The 18,449-nt window shown below is 36.9% G+C and overlaps 1 protein-coding gene across 1 annotated transcript in view; it reads right to left on the reverse strand.

Annotated features, from left to right (window-relative positions):
* Positions 1 to 9,145, reverse strand: part of LOC107593329 (chromatin assembly factor 1 subunit A-like) — a 25,557-nt gene extending 16,412 nt beyond the window's left edge. Inside the window, exons 1-9 of the mRNA XM_016283010.1 lie at positions 8,789 to 9,145; positions 7,850 to 7,897; positions 4,345 to 4,925; positions 4,208 to 4,255; positions 3,695 to 3,939; positions 3,552 to 3,612; positions 3,394 to 3,462; positions 2,805 to 3,019; positions 2,523 to 2,694 (exon numbers count right to left, since the gene is read on the reverse strand). Coding sequence (XP_016138496.1) covers positions 2,523 to 2,694; positions 2,805 to 3,019; positions 3,394 to 3,462; positions 3,552 to 3,612; positions 3,695 to 3,939; positions 4,208 to 4,255; positions 4,345 to 4,925; positions 7,850 to 7,897; positions 8,789 to 8,843 — 1,494 coding nt within the window. The 5' untranslated portion in view covers positions 8,844 to 9,145. The remainder of the gene's footprint in view (positions 1 to 2,522; positions 2,695 to 2,804; positions 3,020 to 3,393; positions 3,463 to 3,551; positions 3,613 to 3,694; positions 3,940 to 4,207; positions 4,256 to 4,344; positions 4,926 to 7,849; positions 7,898 to 8,788) is intronic.
* Between the last annotated feature and the right edge of the window lie 9,304 nt (positions 9,146 to 18,449).

An 18,449-nucleotide genomic window follows, 5' to 3' on the forward strand; every position in this document is an offset into this window, starting at 1 on the left:
GTCCTTGGCATAACAGCAGAGTGGACCGGTATACTACGATCTATTTAAACTGACCAGTGTAACATTTTATATGTTTGGTTGACTATTTTATTTTGATAATGAACAGACTGTGATGTAAGTTTGAATTGCTAGAATATGTGGTGTGTGTGTGTGCGCGCGCGAGGTGCCGGCGCGATCGAACAGCTGAAGCTTAAAAAAAGTTGTTTATGGAGCGAAACGCAGGGGAGAGAGCAAAACAAAACAACGGTCACTGATTAGAAGTACAAAACGAGGATTTGTAAAGAAGAATGTCACAATTTTACTTATTGCACACTTCTGTTTTAAATCTGTTATCTTAATTATTTAAGCCAGATATATTTTGCTGTTTTTTTTATGAAAACAAATTGTTATTTTTATTTAGGCCTATTGCTTACATAGGCTATACATTTTCCTTAAAGCATCCCATTTTGTCCCAGGGCTTGAAACCTGTGCCTAGGCTAGTTAGGTCCATGCAGAAACTAGTGAACGATGCTCTAGTTGTGGCATCACCGTTTAGTGACAGCATTGAATGCTCCGGGAAAACGTATAGTCAGTGTCGGTCACAGCTCCTTTTAATTGCTGTTTTGAATCCAGCAATTATTTACAAATTATAAGCTCTGATTATGACAAGTGTGGTATAAAAGCATTGTTTATTAAAGGAATAATTGGTTAGCTGGAAAATCTTACATCGCGACCATGCTTTTGGATGCCATTCGAGCCCCTGCAGACTGCAATTGTGAACCGATATGAAAGAATTATCTGGGGAAATTATTTAGTTACTACATTTCTATTGCTTTCCATGTTGAAGAACTTTGTGTTGTTTCTATTTTAATGTACTTTTAAAGTTTAAATTACATTAAAAGCTTAATTTGTAATTATGAGTGAATGATGATGCATTTATATACCGTCACTCACAGCCACTCGCACGTGTTTTGAGCATGAGCCGCACGCAGCCCAAAATTAAACGGCTTAATCGACCATCGATATCTTTAATCGATCATCGATTAATCGTTGACATCCCTACTTGAGGGTAAGTAATTTATGGGCTAATTTTAATTTTTGGGTGAACTAACCCTTTAAGCCTTTATTTTGGGTAAGTTTCACTACTTATTGTAAAATTAAGAGATTAATGTTCAGACTTTTGCATATTATAACCTAGAACTTGGATGTGGGAAATTACATTAGATACAAAAGATAGTTTTAGCAGCATAGCGCAGATGCTACAGAACACAGTTAGCTGACTAACTGTATAAGATTGTGTGCTACGCTAATATATTACTTCACAGGCATTACTGGCTTGTACTTTTAAATCCATAATATTATAAATTGATAGTTTATTGCTGGTCTGTGGTTTTACAATAATGTAATTTTTTAAAGATTTCATATTATTGTAAGGTGAGCACTAAAGGGTGCACTACTATGAAAATCACACCGCTTCAGTGTGACATCAATAAGAAAAAGTATAATTTCATAGATAGTTAATAATAGTTGTTCATATTAAAATATGCATGAACTTAATACATGACCTAGATTATTTATCTTGCAAAATCCTGTCATTTTAATAAATATTACATGAAATTTATTGCAAATTGTTTCTGCTCTCGTTAAGCTCTTCCACACTGAACGTCTATGTAAATACTTCATAAACAGACTTTAAATATTAACTGATGGTTGTCGCTTTAAATTAAGTTAATCGATTTTCTGTCAACTCAAATCTGCAGACTGGCTCTGACCTTTGGCAACTACTGTGAACTTCTCCAGATTGTAAATCTGTGGAAAATCAGGGCTAAAATTGTGCAGTGTATTCCAGCCTTAAGAGACTATAGATAAGTTGACATCCATTTAATAAGAGGCTTCGTAATGTGTTCTGTGTTCATCCCCGTGAATGAAATGTTTTATTGGTTTGTTTTATCTTATTTTTGAATGCGTTACTTAGCTGAACATGGACTAGTCTAGATGTTGCAATGTGCTTAAATCACATTTCATTATAAATGTATAACTGATCGACTTAAATGCCTTGTTGCTTGATTTTTGTGTTCTGTTTTTTTTTTGTTATTGACTTTGTACCTTCAAAAATATATATTTTTACAATTCATCTTAAAAAAAAGTGTCCTTAAAATAAACACGATTTTTTAATAAAACTTGATGTGAGCTTAATGGGAACAGGGGTGTGCTTAAAGGATACAAACATGTACCCATTAAGCACAGCCAGACTTTTTGAATTTAATGATGTATGTCTTAATTGAAATGCTTTTGTCATTTAAAATAAAATGTAATATTTTTGTGTGAGAGATTCATATTTTATTTTAACATAACTTTTTGTACTGAAACCAATATCTTGTGAATTAAAAATGTCTCAATGTAGATTTTGGTGAGCTTAATAGGTACGTTTACCCTACCTCTTTCAAGAAGCACAGGAACAACACAAGTGTATTTAGACAGTAATCACAAGCACAATACTGTTGCCACAACAACAGTAAAGTTTAAGGTGGCTCTGTTTTTACCTTGTCCTGTCTAAGTGGGCAGCGTGGAGAAATGTGAGTGCTCTTTTTGCACCAGGTCCCCCAGTAAGCTGGACGATAGTTGTCATGGAAGTGCAGGAGTTTCATGCGGCCATAACGGTGACGGTCTGGGATGTCATCTGCCTTTTGGCTGTCAGTTATGACCACACAATCTCTAATAACAGAGAACAAACAAAACGAACAAAGAATAAGCCTTTCACTCTCATATAAACTGCAGCTGGTGTTCCGCACAATATCTCAGCAACAAGTTCAATGTGGCTTTACCTTACTGCACTGTGACTGGGCCTGGTTGGACCTGAACTGCGAGGTTTGTGCTTAGTCCAGTCTTTCAGTCCATTTAGAGTGCTGTCAGGTTGGGCAAGATAACGGTCCAGTTCCTCTAGAACAGCATCTTCACATTGTACCCGAGTCAGTGGAGCTAGAGACATGTTCGCCTTAATCTCAAAAGGAGCAAACTTCCCACAGGCAGACGCCAGAGTCTGAAACACAGAACAATAGTCACAAAACATGTTTGGAGAAGAAAGCCGTCTAAAGCATGACAGCCATTACATTGGGAAAGATTTCTCGCATTTAGATTTTTATCTTTATCTTATCTGTTTGTCCAACAAGGCCTCCTTCTCAAATTATGTCATTGGTAAATTATTTATAAGCAAAGTTTGACACACCAGGGGGGCCGTTTCATAAAACAAGTTTACTAAACAAGCCAGGCTTATTTCAGTTATTCTGACTTATTTTAAACCAAATCAACTGACAATAAGTCAGACTAACTGAAATAAACCTGGCTTATTTGGTAAACTTGTTTTATGAAACAGCCACCTGGTCTCTATTCCACACTGAATAATGTGATTCTTACCTTTGGTGCCAACTGGGTCTTGGCCTTCTGTAGAAACCGTGTAATCTCAGCCTTCTCAGCTTTGATTCGCTAAACAGATGCACAAACGCAATGAGGACCTGAACAGTTTGCAAAACAGATTTGAAGCTCTCTGGAAAAAGGCTGATAAAAGCACTCACTTCTTTCTCTTCCTTCAACCGTTTTTCCTCCTCTTTCTTCCTTTTCTCTTCTAGTTTGGCTCTAAATAGGATTTACACCAGATTTTAAAACTCATATCCTTTGTGAAATGAAGAAAAACACCAGTACAACTACTGACACTCACTCAATTTTCATTTGCCGCTGCTCTTCTTTAGCTCTTAGTTTATCTGCCTTTTCTTTCTCCTCTCTCTCCTTTTTCTCCCGCCGCTCTTTTTCATCTTTCTCCTTCTTTTCTTTCTTCTCCCTCTCCTTCTCTTCCTTCAGTTTGCGGGCCTCCTCTTTCTTCCTCTCCTTGGCAGCTTTGGCCTCCTCTTTCTGGTGCTCTTTCTCTTCGTTTCGTCGCCGCTTCTCTTCCTGCTCTTGGACACTCTGAGGGACAATAAGAGCTATTCAAATGGAGTACAGAATTCCACAGTGACAAGACTTCAAAAGGAAGCAATCAATCCTTCTTGAATCCTTAAAGTGCAAACATTCCCATTGAGATAAAACTTGGTTTGGGGCTTTTTTGCGAGGAGAAATAACCCACACCAGCTACTAAAATTTCAGCTTTGGGCTAACAAAAACCTGACTCCCATAGACTGATTAACATTACACAAAAAATGCTGGTTGCTAAATAGGATAAAATATGTGATTTTACCTTAAGGGATCTTCTCTTCATTTTACTAGCTGCATCAATCGGTGACGTCTGCAGAAAGAAAAGAGACTGATCAATAGGTTGAACTTTTAAGCAAAAGAAGAGATAAAACGATTAAGCATTAATTCATGTCTACTCACAGAGGCAGGGGTGGTGGGAGCGCTCTTGCTGGGCTCTGGTGAGCTCTCTACCACTGAGAGTGAGCTGGTAGAGCTAGTCGATAGCACAGACTCATTCCCGTGACTAACTTCAGTCTCCTGCTGCTCCTCTTCCTCTGTGTCAGAATCCTGAGTGATGTCCAGCAGTGGAAGGGCATCTTCGTCCTTCTCCGTCTCTTTATTTGTCAGTGGCATGGTTGGTTCTGTAGATTTTGTGGCATGTTCTGCATTCTTTGTTGTTTCTTCGCTAAGGGGGCAGGTGGCAGCAACTGGAGGTTCAGGCTGCTGTTTGACAGCATCATTTGAGTCTTCAGCAAGGTCGATTGTGGCTTCAGGGCCAGAGCGGGCCGGGGAACGCTTCTGCTTGCTCATAAAGCAATCAAGTGGTCCGCGGCCATTTACCAGCGCCGGGCCATGATGCAGTGGGGTGGAGGAGTTGTCCATATAATTTTCTCCATCTGACGCACTGGGTTCAGAAGACTTGGGGGCAACCGGACCTTTGGTTCTTTTGGGCTCATTGCATTCCTTGGGTTCTGGGTTGAGCCTTTTGAAAGGTAGACGTGCTGTAGGGAGGCAACACTATTAGTTAATCAGAAAAGATTATAAAACGCTAGACCTCATACATTTGCTGGGCTTTATACACTGAACATCTGTGTATCAAGCATGTCTCGCAGTTTAGCAATAATAGACTGCATTTAACTGATTTGACCATTAAAGTTTTAGTTCACCCAAAAATGAAAATTACTCTGCTAAACAAGGCTAAACACCAGGCTCCTGCTTCAGGAGCATCACACACATGAATAGTGGTACTCTCATGAACGCCTGTTGAAGACTGACACGGAAGAGAAGAATTGTTGAAAAAAGTCGTTATTTTTGTTTTCTTTGCACACAAATAGTAGCGTATAATTCTCGTAGCTTCATAAAATTAAAGTTGAACCACTGATGTCACATGGGCTATTTTACCGATGTCTTTACTACCTTTCTGGGCCTTGAATGTGTCAGTTGAATTGCCATCTATGCAGGGTCAAAAAGGTCTTGGATTTCATCAAAAATATCTTAATTGGTGTTCTGAAGCAGAACGAAAGTCTTGGGACGACATTAAGGTGGGTAATTAATGACCATTTAAATTTTTGGGTGAACTAAATCTTTCCATTTAGAAAGGAACGAAAGCACACTGCAGCGAAGAAAAATAAAGTTGCGTGGAATGGAATAACTGTTTTACCTGTTTTACCAAAGTAACTGTTTTACCTCAATTATCATAATTGTTGGAAGTCAAAATAAAATTGGACTAATCACTAGGGATGCTCATATTGACCGTTTAATCGTTAACCGACAGTAAGAATTTTTACAGATTAATGCTATCAGTTAAACGGTTTAAAAGTTTTTTTTTTTTTACAAATATAAATACACGATTAATTAATTTATTACAAACGATTAATTGCTATTAATTGCATCCAAAATAAAAGTTTATTTACTGTGTATACTTATGTAAATATAAATACACACACATGCATGTATATTTAAGAAAAATGTTACATTTGTATATTAAATATATTTATATATAATATAAATTATATAAGCATATACATGTAAATATTTTCAAAATATATACTGCATGTGTGTTTATTTTATATATTATATATATATATAACGTTATAGGCTACACAAGTTATTTGTTTACTCACGGGTGTATGTCGACAGACATATTTCGCTGAGCAAGCACCTGCTTCACCTCCACTTAGTTAACTGATGTAGTATATGCAACACAATGGCAAGTGGCAATTCTGGGTTATCAGAGAGTGAACATATATTCAAATTCTGAATGGATTATAGCCAAGAAAGTGGGCAATGGGTGCTCCCCTTACTATCAATGGAAAGCTATCACTCATCTTCCTGTAGTTCATCGCAATCTCACAAAGTTAATAAAAAGTACACTTTCTTTGTTTTAATGAGTTTGCAGTGTATTATAACCACCTCTGATTGGCCACTGCGTTAATGAAATCATCAGATATGTCTGTGACTGGCTATATTGCTCAACACTGCAAAACCACGATAAAAAGTCCCAAACTGCAAATTGACAGGATTTTTGTGATGGTGTTTTTGCCACAGATCTAACAGATAGCAGGCAGCGCTCCAGTCTATCCGTACAGCATGTCGACATGTCACTTTAAAAAAACTAGACAGGTTGAACACTGAGGTAGGGCAGGTCTATTTATTTGATTATTTTATTCAGATTTTCTGTTCTGAGAAGCGATGCTGGTGCGTGATAATTTGAGAATGTGTGAATCCAGTTTTTGCTGTTGCTCTGTATGCTGCTGTGTATTTTTTTTATGTATCATCACAGATGGTTGTCCATTTCATTTTTATTTAATACTAATTTATTAGTCTAATTTTCTCAGTTAACGGTTAATATTTGGATAACGAGCAGCGGTTGTCGGTCAGGAAAATTAACCAAAATGAACATCCCTATTAATCACACATTCCTTCTGGATGGAATCTCAAATGCATCCCAATTTGCATACTTGCACACTATACTCTGCCATTTCTTTTAGTATTGTGCAATTGATAGGTTCCCACTGAAAGTAAAAGTGCACTTTAAATACCTGAATAAAGTATCTACTTAGCCTAATTATAGGTTCAAATTTAAAAAACTTTATAAACTCAGTGGCTGCAGGTTAAATTACATAGCTGAAGGAGAGGAGCTATTAGACTTGATGGATGACAGAATTACCTGATAAAACTCGTACACTAGACTGGAGTGCACAGTGTATCATTTCGGACACACAAAAAAGATTTTCTGTGAAATCTGACAACTCCTCCAGACTGGGGCAAAAATCATGTACTGTATTCCAGCCAATCAGAAACAAAAGATTGGATTGTCAGTCTTACAATCAGAGAAACATTTGGGTTTTTGAATTTAAGATATATATATATATATTTTTTTTTATATATATATATATATATATATATATATATATATAAAACTAAATATTTTTTTTTAATACAACTCATTAGATAAGGTTTTAACACTTCATATTTTTTATAATGTATTCTTATCTTACATTACGGATAAACTGGGAACACGTAATCTAGCTTTATAATCACCACCACCCAGCAGTACAGTAATATCAACATGAGAAAAGAAAACACTTTCTAAAAATAAATAAATTGAAGTGTTTTATTTTACAGTGACACTATAAGAATAACTTTGTAAAACATATTTGGAAATGGTCTAGTGTTTTATTCTTATAATCAGCAGTAATGGTCATTGATGGTTCATGAAAAAGTTTGCTTAAGTTACATCCACCTACAATCATTTCCCACCTTATTAAACTTTTTTTTTTTAAATATAAAATAAGCTCCCAAAAAAGAAACTATGTAATAAACTGGGTCCTCAAAGTATGACTAAACATATACCAATATCATGTTTCTGTGTGGGGATGGTTTTACATTATTGACTAGAAATATTAACACTTAAGCTGTTTACCTTGAACGAGCTTCTTGCTGGCATTAGCTTTGCCCACACAATCCATGCCTGAAATATATAAAGAGTTTGTTCAGGTCAAATCCTTTCTCAGAAATACATATGCAGGCAAATAGAGGCAATACAAAAAATTCAAATGGCATTAATCCGAGATTAACTTTGATGCATGGTTAAGCTCAAAAGTCAACGCAAAACAATACTCGTTGTCAAAGTACGCCTCGTCGAAACGAAGGTAACTGCTACCACTGCATGCTAACTACTAGTTGACAAGTCACATCGAACCCAAAGATTTGATTCTCGAGTGTTAGTAACTTTAAACTACTTAAATGTCAAAAAGCCCCAACATAAAAAAAAACGCAGAGCGCGCACAAACTTCCATAACGCAGGCGTTAATGCAGAAATAATGCAGACGTACAATGTTTAGTTTTGATCTCCCGCCTTTCAGCGAAAGATGGTTTGTAGGCCTGTGGCGACTGAGTTTGGCTACTGAACCTGTGACTACGGAGACATTACGTTCATCCATTAGCACAAGTCTGAGGAACAAAGACCGAGACTGAGCTCAAAACAACATAAACGGGACTTATTTCGATAAACCCGCACGAATACAGACAAAAATAAACATTTCACGTAATGAAAGTCACTTTTTGTGTGAGCAGAAAACAAGATTGTCAATAACAAATCTGAGCTAACATGCTAATTATGATCCCAAAACCCGACAACCCCAAATGATGCTTTGAAAAGCCATTGCAGTTTCATTTGTATCGTCTCTCAGAAAAACTAAAACCATTTCAGAAGTAATATCCGGTAAAATAGGGAGTTTTTCCACTCTTATCTGTTGTTAGCCACCTATATGAGCTCATTGGTTTTATTTACTGTATTATTCCCTATATATCGATTTTAATCATGCATTAAAGCAGTTTTATTTCCCATTAAACACCAGACCTCTTCGTGGTGTGGAGGCCAAAGGCTCTTCGCCCGAGAGCATCACGACCACCATCCGCGCTCGCGCTGGAAACGTTAAACGGAAACGGGGAGCGCTTTTTTGGACTCCGTACACAGCTCCTTCAGGCTAGTCATCGACTCCACGTCTTTTCCAGGTATAACATTAACGTGTCAACGGCGAATTCGCTGGGTTTCTGTTCGTTTTAGAGTTGTAGGTTGTGTTTTTTTCGTGTGTAATCCCGGTCCCGTCGTTCCCGTCTCTTCCCCGGTCAGACTCCCTCGAGTTCCCCCGCTCAGAATTGGCGGGAGCCTGTTGCGCGACTGGATCGCAGGCTGCGATTGGTCAGCGGTGTTTTGCGTCACAGCAACGAAGAGTCACGTTATTGGCTGTCTCGGTTGGCTCTGCCTCGCAACACGTGCCTTTTGTGCTAACAAAGCCTGTGATTGGACAGTGAGTGTGATCCTCGAATAGGATTGGTTAAAAAAAAGAATGAGTCACAAAGTTGTTCCGCGTAACTGCTTTGACTTATTCATTTGGTTTAGAGGGTTTCTGTTGACCGAAATGCACTTTTAAGAATTGAAAAGTTGTTGTTTTTAAAGAAAATTTTATTTTTTTCTAAATAAAACTTTAAAGGAGTCCGTGTTTTTTTCAAGAGAGTTTTGAGAAGCTTGACACATTTCAAGATTAATATTTTAATATCAAACGTCAGTAATTCCGCAAAAGTCCTTGAAAGATCCTTAAGATACACTTAAATCCAAAAGCACGACAATGTTCACAAGCTTCTGCCAAAAACAACAGAAAGGTGTCATATTCGTACATTGCCACAGGGCAGGGAAACTGGTCAATTATCGAGCGAGAGCAAGCGCAAATCCTGGCATCGGCAGGTCGCAGCACCACTTCCGGTGGCATCCCCAGCTGCCACTGGCAGCTGCCACGGTCTTTCTCGCCGTTTCTGCTGTTTGTTCGGTAAAACTACACTGTGTATACTATATACAGGAGCGTAGCCATCATTTCAGAAGTGAGGGGGACAGAAATGTTTTATATACACAACCACACACACATACACACACACACACACACATATATATATATATGCATACCCCTTCATATATACTGTATATAGGAAACTTTATTTTATCTCTTATTTCTTTTTTTTAATTGGCTAATAAAGGAAAACTTCAATTCATCAGTCCGGAGAGGGAAAAGTTCACTAGCACAAGAAACATAAACATTTTTCTCAGAATTGAGAATGACAGGTAAGTCAAGTTTGGTTGGCATATACAATTTTTGAACGTCACTTTTTAGAATTGCACGTTTATATCTCGCAGTTCTAAGGAAAAAAAGTTCTTAATTGTGAGATTACCTTTTTAATTTTTTTATTCTGTGTTGGAAACAATAGTCCATACTTTTATAAAGTGAAGTGACATGTGGCCAAGTATGGTGACCCATACTTGGAATTAGTGCTCTGCATTATTGATGAAATTTCATTCCACCTCTTGAGAAAGAAATATTTATTTTAACATGCAGTGCACGGCATGCTGTTAATCTACGTTATTGTTGAATGTTAAGAGGATATTAACGTTGTTTGCAAGAATACGGTTAAAGGGGTTCACACTCCGTACAGGGATAGTTCTGTCTTTACAGTTATCGTTAGCCATTGACTTCCATAGTATGAAAAAAAAAATACTATGGAAGTCAATGGCTACCGTCAACCATTCGGTTATCAACATTCTTCAAAATATCTTCTTTTGTGCTCAACAGAAGAAAGAAATTTATACAGGTTTGGAAGAAGATAGATTAGATTGCCCTTATTTTTTTCAATTTGTGCTGTTTTTACAGTAAAACTTATCAACGGCCATTTTATTTTATTTTTTCATTTTTGAGATGAACTTTTTGTCTGTATGGTGACTAGATTTTGGTCCGTCTCCTTGAATCTGAGAACATGTCTGGTTTGCCGCATAGTGTTCATAGCCTATTTGAAGAAAGTGGGTTACCATCAGGTTTAGGTTTCCCGAACAACTTTAATGAAAGCTAAGTCACTGTGTAAGTTAACTTTAGACCTTTTGTCCAATACAGTTAATCACATAAGAAAGAGACAGTATCTTTCCAAATTTAGCCTCGTGTCGTAAGTAGAGGAATGTTCAGCTAATGTGTGGTCCGAAAGGGTTACTTCACTATCTGTCATGTTAAAGAGTTCATGGTTATGTGATTTATCACTTCTACCTAGGGCTGCACAATTAATCGAAATTAAATCGCAAAAGCAATAAATCGCGATTAGGCAGAAGCTGCGATTGTCATACGTATCTTTCAGTGAAGCATGGTTCTGTGATCAATAGTAAATCTCCACCCAAAGGCCAGAGGGCGCTCTCGCGCTGAAAATCCAAATATGCTCCGAAGAAGAAACCCAGGAAATGCCTATCGCTGCAGCTGAATAAATAGAAGATTTAACTGCTTTCATTGATTCAACATGACTAATAAACACAGGACTACGACAATATATGTTTTATCAGAGTTCTTCTTATTATAATTTATCATAATAAAGTATATCTATAATGAAATGCTAATCGACATAGCCATAATCACTGCTTAGAATACAATGAAATATTGTGTGCCTTAATTATTCTGTGTAAGAAGCCACATCATCTCACAGAAGGATTTATTTCAACACTCGACTGACGTTATGAAGTGAGTTTAAAGTAAAAACATGTTATTAAATGTGGTATTTTCACATGCTTTCAGATAGAGCAGCATTTACTACACAGAGCCATAGTTCACTGACAAGCTACGCAAACAGCTGTCATTATCGCAGAATGATTTCTTCGATTTCATAATCCTACGATTATATCGTCTGCAATTATGAACGCGATTTTGCATAGCTTGACAGTGAACTACGGCTCTGTGTAGTAAATGCTGCTCCTCCTGAAAGCAGGTGAAGGAGATTTACTACTAATCACAGAACCGGCTTTACTGACAAAATGTGCATGACAATCGCGATTAATCGCATTTGATTAATCGTGCAGCCCTACTTCTACCTCTAATCAGCATTCATTGGATTCATTCATGCTCCTTCGATGCAAGGTTATGGTTATTTTATTTCATTGTCTATAATCCCCCTGAAGTAGCCTTGGCCACCCCTTGTATGAAACTCAATTTGAGTTAAGTTGACATAATTTGTGGTTTAATGTCAATTACCACAAATTATTTTATCTCCCTTAAAATAGAAGTACATGGGACCTGGCAAAAGATGCACAGAATAAACTTTTTATAAAATAAAAAGTTTTTTTTTTTAGAACAGCTACAAAACCTAATTATTATACATGTTAATTTGCAACTAATTTGATGGATTACATCCTATATTTTTACTTCAGTGTCATGATGAAGTAAAAAAAGATATGAACTTCACATTTTGGCCTTTCAACCCTTCACACCCTTGTACCATTTAGTTTTTGAAGTTAAGAAGTCACTAAGATTTTTTTTAAAGAAATTTCTATTTGAAAAAAAAATCTGTTCTTTTGAACTTTCTATTCATCAAAATATCCTGAAAACATGTATAACAGTTTCCAGAAAAAACATCACAGAGTATGCTGAAAATTCAGCTTTACATCACTAGAATAAATGTGCAGCCCTACTTCTACCTCTAATCAGCATTCATTGGATTCATTCATGCTCCTTCGATGCAAGGTTATGGTTATTTTATTTCATTGTCTATAAACCCCCTGAAGTAGCCTTGGCCACCCCTTGTATGAAACTCAATTTGAGTTAAGTTGACATAATTTGTGGTTAAATGTCAATTACCACAAATTATTTTATCTCCCTTAAAATAGAAGTACATGGGACCTGGCAAAAGATGCACAGAATAAACTTTTTATAAAATAAAAAGTTTTTTTTTAGAACAGCTACAAAACCTAATTATTATACATGTTAATTTGCAACTAATTTGATGGATTACATCCTATATTTTTACTTCAGTGTCATGATGAAGTAAAAAAAGATATGAACTTCACATTTTGGCCTTTCAACCCTTCACACCCTTGTACCATTTAGTTTTTGAAGTTAAGAAGTCACTAAGATTTTTTTTAAAGAAATTTCTATTTGAAAAAAAAATCTGTTCTTTTGAACTTTCTATTCATCAAAATATCCTGAAAACATGTATAACAGTTTCCAGAAAAAACATCACAGAGTATGCTGAAAATTCAGCTTTACATCACTAGAATAAATTTAATTTGAAAGCATATTCAAATAGAAAACAGTTACTTTAAATTGTAATAATATTTCACAATATTCTTGTTATTTTTGATCAAATAAATGCAGCCTTGGTTTCAACCCTTCACACCCTTGTACCATTTAGTTTTTGAAGTTAAGAAGTCACTAAGATTTTTTTTAAAAAAATTTTTGAAAAAAAAATCTGTTCTTTTGAACTTTCTATTCATCAAAATATCCTGAAAACATGTATAACAGTTTCCAGAAAAAACATCACTGAGTATGCTGAAAATTCAGCTTTACATCACTAGAATAAATTTAATTTGAAAGCATATTCAAATAGAAAACAGTTACTTTAAATTGTAATAATATTTCACAATATTCTTGTTATTTTTGATCAAATAAATGCAGCCTTGGTGAGCGAAAGAGACATTAAAAAGACATTCATTTCAGAAACATTAAAAAAAATGTACTGACTACTTTTTGATAGTTATTTGTAATAATAATCTTGTTGATTGAGCTTAACTGATTCAATGAATTCACTGTTTGAGTGGGAATATCGGTTACTTCCATCAATGTTAACTCGCCATATTTTTCTCTTTTTTGCAGTGGTTGGATTGCCACAGTGATGTTTTTCGGCACAAATGTAGTCTCGGCTATATTTATGCTCATCTGTACTCTGCTCTTTACCATAGATACAGTTCTAATGGTGTTCATTCTTATCAAGGTGTGACTTGCATATATACACACACACAACCCTTAATAAGTAAACCCTTAAACCAGGGGTGGGGAACGTTGATCCTGGAGGGCCACTCTCCTGCAGAGTTTAGTTCCAACCCTGAAACCCCCTAGAGAAAAAAAAAAACTAAATGCATCCTGAAGACCTTGATTAGCTGGTTCAGGTGTTTTTGATTAGGGTTGGAGCTAGACTCTGCAGGGACACCGGCCCTCCAGGATCAACGTTCCCCACCCCTGCCTTAAACCAAAAATGAAAGTGACATCAGTTTTGTCCCCTAAAAGGTTCATCGACTGTATCGCGGTGGAGGAGGCAGTTTTCAGCAGGCACAGGAAGAATGGAGCACGGGGGCGTGGAAAAGCGCCCCTGTGAGAGAAGCCGGATTCAACGCCATCTCTGAAACCGGCCCCAGCCTGCCCCAGTATCCAGCCGCTGTGCCCAATTACCCAGAGAGCGGGCCCTGGTGATACCTTTTCTGAACTACAGATGGAGCCAGAGCACTTCTGCTCGTCTTAACGTTAAAGGGGCAGTTTGCAGTGGGACGTTACCCAATATTTTTGCGCCAAGAAAACACTTCAGCCAGATCACGAACCTGTGAATAGTTCCGTTGCTTTTGTACAATGTTTTTCTTAATATAGCAAAAAGATCTAATGTTAAATCACTCCTTAAAGAAACCTAATTTAATGTGAATGGCGATCGAAAATGTGTCAAACCACTTTCCTGGGTGCAAATTCTGACAAAACGCCAATAACGAAGCCAAATAAGCAAACTGCTCCTTTAAAAACTCTCTCAACACATACTACTCAAACAGACAGCAAAATGATGGACCATTAGTATAAAAATAGCAAAAAAGGACACTTTGCGTTGATGAATTCATCTCAGTTCATCTGAGCCTTGATTTTTCGTAGCATTGCATTGAATTGTTTGAGAACGAAATCAGAATAGTTGCCTATCAAATCACTGAATTGTGTAGAATACAAATGCATACGTATCACTGTATCATGTACAATCACATTACCATTTCAGGGAAAGTAATTTTTAAAAGAGTAAAAAGCATGCCAGAACTTTTTTTTTTCTAAACCATGGCAGCTTTTCTGTTTACCTTGAGAAATGTGCTCTCACATTTCCACATCAGTGCTTCTGCAATTCATGTCAAACTTTGGTTAATTATTCCCTCACTTTTAAGACTCACATGCATGTCTTTGTAAATAATATGATTTGCATATGACAAATCATATGACCTTTTTTATATTGCAACAAAGCATTGCAGATTTTTTAAGATCTACGACTGAGAATGTTTCTTGCAAACACATCTTGTGCCTGCTTTCTTTTCTGTTTAAAGCTTTCCACGTCTTCGAAATGAAGACCGCCTTAATTCTTCATGCAAATTAAGCATGTGTGAACCAGGAGCTTTCGAGTTTCCCGTAAGTGCTACAACTCTGTTGGTCGATGTGGCTACATCCTGTGCTATTTTTAATACTGGCTTCTAAGTATGCATTACTTTGCAATTATTCCTGTGTTTATTACAGTAATCATTGTGCTTCGTATTGGAGCATTGGGATTACAAATGCGGTTGTCAGGAGGCACTCATTATGAACATGTGACTTGATCTTTATTTACTTTTCGTTTAAGGTCTCCCTCCACCGAGCCAAAGGAGGCTGATTTAGAAATGTTCCATGACTGGCCTCGTGTAGGCAAAGTATTTAACAATCCTGTATCTAAAATGTGACCAGAATGGCTCTCTAACTAACTTTTTTTTTTTTCAATAAAAACATTCCTTTTCAGAATGAAGTTGACTTTATTGTTGTCACTCCCTGCTTCTAAATATGCATACTTCCCTAATATATAGTAGGCGAAATTAGTAGCATGTCCAAAATCATAGTATTAAAGGAATAGCTCACCCAAAAATGAAAATTGCCCCATGATTTACTAACCCTCAAGCCATCCTAGGTGTATATGATTTTCTTCTTTCAGAGGAATACAATCGGAGTTATATAAAAAAATATCCTGGCTCTTCCAAGCTTTATAATGAGAGTAAATGGTGGCTGAGATTTTGAAGCCCAAAAATGTGCATCCATCCATCCATCAAAAAAAAAAAAAACCATGGCTCCACACAGCTCTGGGAGGTTAATAAAGGCCTTCTGAAGTGAATCGATGTGTCTGTGTAAGAAAAATATCCATATTTTAAACCATAATGTCTAGCTTCCTGTTGAAAGTGCGTTCACATTCCAGAGGATGACGTAGGATGTAGATGAACGTGGAAGCGCACAAGAGAGAGCAAAACAAAACACCGGTCACGAATTAGAAGTAAAAAGGAGGATTTGTAAAGAAACTATGTTCTCACGAGACTAGCATATTCTGACCGGAGCTCACGCTACACCTGCGTCCTCCGTCATTCACTGGAACACCACCCTCTCCTGAACGTGCATACGACAGTTAGCGGAAGCTAGAGATTACAGTTTATAAAGTTTTAAATATGGATAATTTTCTTACACAAATGCATCGATTTACTTTAGAAGGCCTTTATTAACCCCCCAGAGCCGCGTGGGGCACTTTTTATGATGGATGGATGCACTTTTTTGGGCTTCAAAATCTCTGCACCCATTCACTGCCATTATAGAGCTTGAAAAATCATTTTTTGGGTGAACGATCCCTTAAATTGAGGTGAAACAGAGAGAGAAGAGACATAGTTGTTAAGAAATGTGTACTTGAGTACAACACCGGGTTACAGCACCAAAAAAATTCTGATCTAGGCCAAGGTACTGAGTGAATGATGCAAAGCACTTCCCTATTAAATTTAATAGCTACTCAAACAGTATGTGATTTTGGACGCGGCTACTAATTGGTAAGATGTTTACCTTAATAAGGCAGCAAATGTACCTACATTTTCTAACAAAGCTATGTTAACTGAACATTGTCTTGACAAACTTTGCTTTTCAAGTTAAAAATGTATGCATTTCTTTGAATTTCAATTAGTTCTAATTCTACTTAGCATTTTAAACAGTAATTATGCAAAAAATGTAATTTTTTTATTATTAATAAAAATAAATAAGTATAAAAATTATACAAAATTATCATGTAAAATCAAAATCTTAGATCTCCGACTCGTCTGTAATGTACTTAAAAACACAAACGTCTGTTGGCGTATCCCCTTTGGTGGTATTCCCGTGGAAGCTAGTGGCTTCTAGAGCACTGTTCGTTGTGACACACAACCTGACCATTTGCTGTTTACTGTCCACAGCATCATTTCCTGTGTGCATGTATTCCCTTTCTGGAAGATTCCTGGGGCTTTTGATTAGTTGCCTCCCACAGCACATAAATGGAGAGATGTGGCCCATGTCAACTAATTTGATGGATTACATCCTATATTTTTACTTCAGTGTCATGATGAAGTAAAAAAAGATATGAACTTCACATTTTGGCCTTTCAACCCTTCACACCCTTGTACCATTTAGTTTTTGAAGTTAAGAAGTCACTAAGATTTTTTTTAAAAAAATTTTTGAAAAAAAAATAAATCTGTTCTTTTGAACTTTCTATTCATCAAAATATCCTGAAAACATGTATAACAGTTTCCAGAAAAAACATCACTGAGTATGCTGAAAATTCAGCTTTACATCACTAGAATAAATTTAATTTGAAAGCATATTCAAATAGAAAACAGTTACTTTAAATTGTAATAATATTTCACAATATTCTTGTTATTTTTGATCAGATAAATGCAGCCTTGGTGAGCGAAAGAGACATTAAAAAGACATTCATTTCAGAAACATTAAAAAAAATGTACTGACTACTTTTTGATAGTTATTTGTAATAATAATCTTGTTGATTGAGCTTAACTGATTCAATGAATTCACTGTTTGAGTGGGAATATCAGTTACTTCCATCAATGTTAACTCGCCATATTTTTCTCTTTTTTGCAGTGGTTGGATTGCCACAGTGATGTTTTTCGGCACAAATGTAGTCTCGGCTATATTTATGCTCATCTGTACTCTGCTCTTTACCATAGATACAGTTCTAATGGTGTTCATTCTTATCAAGGTGTGACTTGCATATATACACACACACAACCCTTAATAAGTAAACCCTTAAACCAGGGGTGGGGAACGTTGATCCTGGAGGGCCACTCTCCTGCAGAGTTTAGTTCCAACCCTGAAAACCCCTAGAGAAAAAAAAAAACTAAATGCATCCTGAAGACCTTGATTAGCTGGTTCAGGTGTTTTTGATTAGGGTTGGAGCTAGACTCTGCAGGGACACCGGCCCTCCAGGATCAACGTTCCCCACCCCTGCCTTAAACCAAAAATGAAAGTGACATCAGTTTTGTCCCCTAAAAGGTTCATCGACTGTATCGCGGTGGAGGAGGCAGTTTTCAGCAGGCACAGGAAGAATGGAGCACGGGGGCGTGGAAAAGCGCCCCTGTGAGAGAAGCCGGATTCAACGCCATCTCTGAAACCGGCCCCAGCCTGCCCCAGTATCCAGCCGCTGTGCCCAATTACCCAGAGAGCGGGCCCTGGTGATACCTTTTCTGAACTACAGATGGAGCCAGAGCACTTCTGCTCGTCTTAACGTTAAAGGGGCAGTTTGCAGTGGGACGTTACCCAATATTTTTGCGCCAAGAAAACACTTCAGCCAGATCACGAACCTGTGAATAGTTCCGTTGCTTTTGTACAATGTTTTTCTTAATATAGCAAAAAGATCTAATGTTAAATCACTCCTTAAAGAAACCT

This window comes from Sinocyclocheilus grahami, unplaced genomic scaffold, assembly GCF_001515645.1.
Source record: "Sinocyclocheilus grahami isolate Dianchi unplaced genomic scaffold, SAMN03320097.WGS_v1.1 scaffold169.1, whole genome shotgun sequence".
Classification (NCBI taxonomy): Eukaryota; Metazoa; Chordata; class Actinopteri; order Cypriniformes; family Cyprinidae; genus Sinocyclocheilus; species Sinocyclocheilus grahami.